Source organism: Bison bison, unplaced genomic scaffold (assembly GCF_000754665.1).
Source record: "Bison bison bison isolate TAMUID 2011002044 unplaced genomic scaffold, Bison_UMD1.0 scf7180017864255, whole genome shotgun sequence".
Lineage (NCBI taxonomy): Eukaryota > Metazoa > Chordata > Mammalia > Artiodactyla > Bovidae > Bison > Bison bison.
The window spans coordinates 1,635,355-1,643,589 of NW_011494827.1; the positions used below are offsets into that span (position 1 = coordinate 1,635,355).

An 8,235-nucleotide genomic window follows, 5' to 3' on the forward strand; every position below is an offset into this window, starting at 1 on the left:
CTCACATCCATACATGACCACAGGAAAAACTATAGCCTTGACTAGACGGACCTTTGTTGGCAAAGTAATGTCTCTGCTTTTCAATATGCTATCTAGGTTATCACCCTATAAAGCAGGTATTGTTATTATTCTTATTTTACAACTAGGATACTGAAGTCCAGGGAGGTAAGTAGTGTGCCCAGTGTCACATACAATCAGTGGGGGAACAGGGATTCAGAGTCAGGCTTCTGGTGTAAAAGCTTATTTTCCCCACAGCACTATAGAGCCATCACTGACACGTCTCATCTCTCCACTTGATAATGACCTTCATGAACATGGTCCACAGGCAGAGGTTACCTGGCCCAGGGACCAGTGGGGCTGAAATCCAACCCACTGCTCCATCGCCTAGCCTTGCACCCATGGATCTTGAACAGGCATCTGAAGCAGAATTCCCAGAGGACAGAAGTCTCAGGCCTGTGTGTGAATGCCCTTCTGCACAGCTGGTATTAGAACAGGATTTGAACCTGGGCGCTTTGGCTCCAGATCCCTGCTGTCTGCAGCCTGGGGGGGCCACCTATTCCTGCTTCTCCTGAAGGCAATGCGTGAGCCAGAGGCAGCCCTGAAGACCTGGATATAGTGCGTCTCCATTCTCATGAGAGGGTCTGGGCCATGGAGGTGAAGTGAAAGCCGCTCAGTCATGTCTGACTCTTTGCGACCCCATGGACTATACAGTCCATGGAATTTTCCAGGTCAGAATACTGCAGTGGGTAGCGTTTCCCTTCTCCGGAGGATCTTCCCAACCAAGGGATTGAACCAGGGTCTCCTGAATTGCAGGTGGATTCTTTACCAGCTAAGCCACCAGGGAAGCCAAGAATACTGGAGTGGGTAGCCTATCCCTTCTCCAGTGGATCTTCCTGACCCAGGAATTGAACTGGGATCTCCTGCATTGCAGGCAGATTCTTTACTAACTGAGCTATCAGGCCATGGAGGAAGGGCTTATAAATATTGATTAAATGAATGTTCTCTGACCTTTCTTGCAATCACACAACCATCAGCTACCTCCTCCACTGAGGGGCAATCACAGGCAATGATGACAATCAGCCCAATCAGGGATCTTTACCTGTTGAGGGCCACCCACAACGTAGGGCACAGTGGGGGACGCACGGACCAGCCAGGAGGACTGTCTACACCTGTGTGCCTGCCTCGGGTTTTGTTCCTGCCTCTTCTGTGTAGGAATTCAGCTTGCTAGGAGGCAGTGTGGTCCACTGTCCAACAGCAGGGCTCTGGAGCCAAAGGGCCTGGGTTTAAATCCCGTTCTAACACCAGCTGTGCAGAAAGGCACTCATGCAGTGGGCCTGAGGCTTCCATCCTCTGGGAGGCCTGCTCCAGATGCTGGGCCATGGCTGGTGTCTGGGAACCCGGATTTTAGAGGGTTCCCACCATCCCCTGATAAGTGGGGCTCACGGCCTAAACTGCTGTGCATATGGTGTGATTTACACTCAACACACACTGTCCTGCTGGGAGGTGCCAGGCACTGGGTCTCTAATGACTTCCCTGATGGACAGCAGTTCACATGTGATGTCACAACTCCGTGCTGGAGGAATTCAGCATGCCCTGCGTGTCTCCACTGGGAGAGAGCCTGGGAAGCCTGTACTTGGTATCTCCAGAGCCTGTCCCACACGTCTGTTTCCTTTGCTGATTCTGCTCTGCACCCTTCTCTATCAACATCAGCCTGAGTACGACAATGTGTGCAGTGCTTTGGGTCCTCCTAGGGAAACCCTGCACCTGGGGGTGGTCTTGGGAGCCCTGACACATGGTCATGTGACCTTAGGCAAATGCCTTGACCTGGGCATGCCGCAGTTTCCCCATATAAGAAATGCAGGCAATTTAAAAGTTCGATCTATCCCCCAAGATTGTAGTGAAGATGTCATGATTCAGCAAATGTAAACTCCTTGGCCTGGCAATTACTGGGAGGCTTCCCAGGTGGCATCAGTGGTAAAGAATCCACCTGTCAATGCAGGAGGCACAAGAGACGTGAGTTGGTTCCCTGGGTCTTGAAGAGCCCCTGGCGGAGGGCACAGCAACTGCTCCAGTATTATTGCCTGGAGAATCCCATGGACAGAGGAGCCTGGTGGGCTAACGCTCCATAAGGTCACAAAGAGTCAGACGTAACCGAAGCAACTTAGTATGCGTACACTGGGGGTTGAAGAAATGTGGACCGTGTTTATATGATAAATAAACACTTGATGAACACATGAACGAATGGATGCGTGAGCTGCGGGTGAGCGGATGATGAAGAAAAAGGGAGAAGTGTCCCTGATGGACCGCAGAAGCAGGTCTCTAAGCTCTGGGAAGACAAAACACGGACCACCCACTGGCCACGGGCAAACACCAAAAGGCAGGTACCAGCCCGCTGAACAGATGTACAGATGGGTGGGTGAGGCCTCAAGCTGGTCCCAGGCAGTGACCAATCCATCTCGCCCAGATGAAGGGGGTATTCAGAAAACCAGCGAGACAGCCCCCAGGCCACACTGGGGAATCCCAGACCTCAGGGAGCCCCCAGCCTCTGCTCGGGTCTAGGAGGCTAAGGTCAGTGGTGGGCCCCTCCCCGGCCTCTGAGGACAGCAAGAGACCACAAACCACAGACAGAAAGAGACACAGTGGGGGTGTAATGTGGGTTTCCCGGTCAAAGTTTTCTCTTACCGTGATCTTTTCTTCTGCTGTTATGGTGAAGGGGGCTTTTAGCTGGGTTCTGTTCTAGAAAAAAGCATAAAGAAAGCAGTTCAGTCAACCGGTTTTGGCAACTGAGACACCGGGTAACAAGTGGTCTGTTTCCGATCCACCCACCTGGAGCTACAGTGGGTTCTTGACTGTCGGGGGTGGGGGGTGGTCAGAGCTGGTGGTGGTCTTAAAGTCACTCCAGGGGAAAAGGTCTGTAGAACCCTCATGCCTCCTCTCCCGGAGGCATGTGTGAAATCCAGACACCAGTTCCCCTAACGGCCAGGGAAACACAGGCATCTTACCAGGGTGGTGAAACACTTGGAGGGGGGTGAGGTCAGGGGAAAGGAATGACCTTGAGCAACTACCCTCCCCCTCCAAGGTCTGGTCTGCCCCCTTCAGGAAGGAGGAGAGAACTGCAGGCTCTGACGTCAGTGAGATCCCCTTTCATTCCAGTGCTCTCGACCCCCCAAGCCCCAACACCCTAAACATCCACTCCCATACTTTCTAATACTCCTCTGCTTAGAAAACATAGGGAATGAAAGGTGAGCGTTATGACTGCTATCTGTCCAGTTCAGTTCAGTTCAGTCGCTCAGTCATGTCTGACTCTTTGTGACCCCATGAATCACAGCACACTAGGCCTCCCTTGTCCATCACCAACTCCCGGAGTCCACCCAAACCCATGTCCATTGAGTCAGTGATGCCATCCAACCATCTCATCCTCTGTTGTCCCCTTCGCCTCCTGCCCTCAATCCTTCCCAGCATCAGGGTCTTTTCAAATGAGTCATCTCTTCGCATCAGGTGGCCAAAGTATTGGAGTTTCAGCTTCAACATCAGTCCTTCCAATGATCACCCAGAACTGATCTCCTTTAGGATGGACTGGTTGGATCTCCTTGCAGTCCAAGGGCCTCTCAAGAGTCTTCTCCAACACCACAGTTCAAAAACATCAACTCTTTGGCACTCAGCTTTCTTTATAGTCCAACTCTCACATCCATACATGATCAGAGGAAAAACCATAGCCTTGACTAGATGGACCTTTGTTGGCAAAGTCATGTCTCTGCTTTTGAATATGCTATCTAGGTTGGTCATAACTTTCCTTCCAAGGAGTAAGCGTCTTTTAATTTCATGGCTGCAGTCACCATCTGTAGTGATTTTGGAGCCCAGAAAAATAAAGTCTGACACTGTTTCCCCATCTATTTCCCATGAAGTGGTGGGATCAGATGCCATGATCTTCATTTTCTGAATGTTGAGCTTTAAGCCAACTTTTTCACTCTCCACTTTCACCTTCATCAAGAGGCTTTTGAGTTCCTCTTCATTTTCTGCCATAAGGGTGGTATCATCTGCATATCTGAGGTTATTGATATTTCTCCCAGCAATCTTGATTCCAGCTTATGCTTCATCCAGTCCAGCATTTCTCATGATGTACTCTGCTATCTGTCCAATCTCGTGGTATCTGAGGAGACCCAACATGAGAACATGCTTCTTTCTGGGGTTGGAGGTAGAATATCTTGCAACTGAAAGGCAATGCAGAGGAGTGGAAGGAAGCAGATTATGCAGGTTCATGCTGGGCTTCATCGTTCTCCAGCACTCTGGCTTTGGACAAGGTACTGACCTCTCTGTGCCTCAGTTTCCTCATCTGTACAGGGGGGATTTTATTCCTCTCATAGGCTGGCTGTGAGGATGAATCAGAAGAGTGCCTGGCCCATAAGGAAGAGTGCTATGAAAGTATGAATGCTGTTGGGTGTAGCAGGTGGTGATGGTGGTGGCTGTATCATCGTAGATAACCTGGCCTGGAGACTGAAGCCAGAGTGAGCTAGGCAACCCCTGTTTAATTCTATCATGGCCACTCTAGAGGCATTTTCCCCTGACCTGAGCGATGGTCCACCCGAAGCAGGAAACCCCCTGATCCATGTCCTACAGTCGTTACGGCAGCTACACTGGGAGCACTGGGGCATCCCAAACCCATCACAGGCCAGGTGGACAAGCTGATGTTTTAAGGAGGGAAATGGATGTGAGAATTGGACCATAAAGAAGGCTGAGCATCCAGAATTGATGCCTTCAAATGGTGGTGCCAGAGAAGATTCTTGAGAGTCCCTTGGACTGCAACGAGATCAAACCAGTCAATCCTAAAGGAAATGAACACTGGATATTCTTTGGAAGGACTGATGCTGAAGCTCTAATACTTGGGTCATCTGATGCAAACAGCTGACTCATTGGTTAGACAGCATCACCGACTCAACGGACATGAATCTGAGCAAACTCCGGAAGACAGTGGACAGGGAAGCCTGGCATGCTGCAGTCCATGGGGTCGTAAAGAGTCAGAGACAAACTTAGCAACTGAAGAACAATGGAAATTAAAACACACACACATGTCTTTAAAGAAGAGACACCTCTGAAGCAATCACTTGGCCCTTCTGTTCCTGAATTGTATGTGCTGCAGAGTATTTGTGGTGTCTTGTGGGTTTCAGGGTCTTCTGAACTAGTGGGTTCGAAGGCTGGCTTCCTCTCTCTCTTCTCCCTCTGGGTCCCTCCTTGCTGTTTCTTGACACCCAAGGTCTAAACAGAGAGGGGCTGAAAGTGTGCTGCGCAGCCTATCTCCATCTCTTTGCAAAACAGAAACCATCAGCCTACATCCACCATATAAACTTCAAGGCTTAAGAAACATGTTTTAGAGCACAGCCTGAAGCCGGGAAACACAGACCACGTGAGATCCAGTGATGGTTTTACAAGGTGGGTGGGATGTTTACACAATATACGGTAAGGAACTGGAGATGAATGTTCTAAATTCTTCCCTCTTGACTTCTGCTGCATCTCTGTCCTGTCTCATGTACCCTTGTATGAAGTTGAGGTGCATGTGTCTGTATCTATGTGCACATGTGTATACCTGTGTGTATAACTGTGTATTCCTGTGTGTATACCTGTGTGTATTCCTATGTGTATACCTGTGTGTATTCCTGTGTGTATACCTGTGTGTATACCTGTGTGTATTCCTGTGTGTATACCTGTGTGTGTTCCTGTGTGTATACCTGTGTGTATTCCTGTGTGTATACCTGTGTGTGTACCTGTGTGTATACCTGTGTGTATTCCTGTGTGTGTACCTGTGTGTATACCTGTATGTGAGCTGGAGAAGGTAGTTTCCAGACTCAAACACAGTGCATTTCTGACAGTACCTCCCTCCTATGGTGAGGATTAGAAAGTGGTAACTATTTTTATTGCTTTCATACCATTTTAAAATGTCAGAACTGGAAGAGATGAGTTTGAAGGGAATCTTTTGACCCCCACCCCTCATTTCTCAACTGGGAAAACTTAAGCTCAGAAACACTGAACCATTCTAAAAACATAGCGAGGGCAGCATTTCAGCCTGTGAAGTACCAGACACCAAGTCCACGCCAACATGAAGGATTTCACCCCATTGGGTACCTGCATTTTTAAATAATTCCTTTATTCTCCCATCTGTAGTGTGAGCCTCTCTACAGCCGACAAGCAGAGCAGACCAATGTTCTTGTGTGGAGTTGACAAGATTTTCCCTCAGACTTGGATCGTTTTCAATTCCAAATACACTGGACCTTCTCTCCATCCTAGAGGAAGGCCCAGGAGTCACCCAAAGAAACTCTGAAGTCCAACTGGGTGAATCAATTAGAGAACAAGGCATAGAAGCCTTATCCAGCCCTTATGCGCTCAACAAACACCGAGCTTTCTAGGAAACTTTCCTAAGGCAGGTCTAAGAAAGGCAATGCTGACAGTCTAATGCAAGCAGGTAGGAGCCTAGAACACACACTATGAAGTCTGGAGCTCTAGAATCTCCACTCTGTCCACAAAACTGCCCAGAGAGAGAGCTCTTGAAGGCTTGGAAGGGAAAGGAACCTGAAAGCCACATGCAAATATAAAATCATCGCTTTTATCCCAAGAGACTGGAGACATAGAACAGTCTTCCTTTTTATTGATGAGAAACCAAAGGCTCAGAGAAGTTAAAAAAGAAAAAAAACCACACACCTGCCCAAGAATCATTAGTTCAGTGATCTATTCATGCACTCACTCAGCGAGCAATTACTGAGCACCTACTGTGTGCAGGGCTCTATTTTTGACACCAAGAATACAGATTGGGAATAAGACCAATGGGGTCTCAAGGAGCAACATTCTAGTGGGAGGACGGAGGGTTACCAGGGTGATAGTGTTGGTACAACACACACAAGCACCAAGCAAAGCAATGGACAGGACCCATTAGGGGGTGACAGCCAGGGAGCCCCGACTCCACGCCTCCTAATATCCCCCCAGCCTCCCCAGGCTCTCCTGGGAGGTGTGAAGCTACCTTGGTCTAAAGTCCTAATGACCCTACACAGGGAGCTTTTAATTTCATTGGGTTTCTGAGTTTCTCACTGTGGGTTTCTGACTGTTGCCTTTATCTTAAATTTTGACTTTAGCATATTTGGTTTCCTGTCCTTTGAAATTCAGATGGTATTTTTTTCTGGGCCTTTTATTTCCCTTTTTTCATCCTTCTCTGTTCTCGTTCTTGACTTTGCACTTAATTGTTTTCTGAGACATTCGTCTTTTCTGACAGTTTCATATGGCTTTCTCATATCTGGTCCTTACCTTTATGGAATCTTTCATTTTATTTAATTTTATCCAGGATTAGTTTTCTTACTGCAGCAGAAACACCGCACACAGGCCTCTCAGCCTTGGATGGAAGGAGCTAGCAGCTGTGAGGTCGATTTTGGTTTTGCCATGTGACCTGGAGTAGTCACGCTGGAGCCTCGTTTTCCACATCTGTTATGAAAAGTACTTCCTCCAGGGGCTGCAGTCTGAACAAAATGACCAGAGTAACTGCAATGCAGCAGATCCAGGTTCGATCCCTGGGCTGGGAAGACCCGCTGGAGAAGGAAATGGCTACACACTCCAGTATTCTTGCCTGGAGAATTCCATGGACAGAGGAGCCTGGTGGGCTACAGTCCATGGGTTGCAAAGAGTAGAACACAACTGAGCGACTTACACACACACACACACACACACACACACAACGAGAGCACAGGCTCCACGAGGACAAGGACATATCTCTTTCTCTGTAGCCCCAGGGGTGCACAGCGCATAGCATGGGCAATGCACCAACCGCATTCACCACCTACGTGGATTAACAAAAGAGTGAATGGAAAATGAAAATGCTCACGGTAATGGGGTTACAGGTTGAATCATGTCCCCCCAAAATCTATAGCTGAAGCCCTGACCCCAGTGTCTTGGAATGTGTCTGAATTTGGAGATAGAACCTTCAGTTCAGTTCAGTTCAGTTCAGTCGCTCAGTTGTGTCCGACTCTTTGTGACCCCATGAATCGCAGCACGCCAGGCCTCCCTGTCCATCACCAACTCCTGGAGTTCACTCAGACTCACGTCCATCGAGTCAGTGATGCCATCCAGCCATCTCATCCTCTGTCGTCCCCTTCTCCTCCTGCCCCCAATCCCTCCCAGCCATCCAGAGTCTTTTCCAATGAGTCAACACTTTGCATGAGGTGGCCAAAGTACTGGAGTTTCAGCTTTAGCATCATTCCT

At 48.7% G+C, this 8,235-nt stretch overlaps 1 protein-coding gene across 1 annotated transcript in view; it reads right to left on the reverse strand.

Moving 5' to 3' along the window:
- EVC2 (Ellis van Creveld syndrome 2) overlaps positions 1 to 8,235 on the reverse strand; it is a 164,665-nt gene that overhangs the window by 128,647 nt on the left and 27,783 nt on the right. The window contains exon 7 of the mRNA XM_010847786.1: positions 2,683 to 2,736. Within this exon, the coding sequence (XP_010846088.1) occupies positions 2,683 to 2,736 (54 nt within the window). The remainder of the gene's footprint in view (positions 1 to 2,682; positions 2,737 to 8,235) is intronic.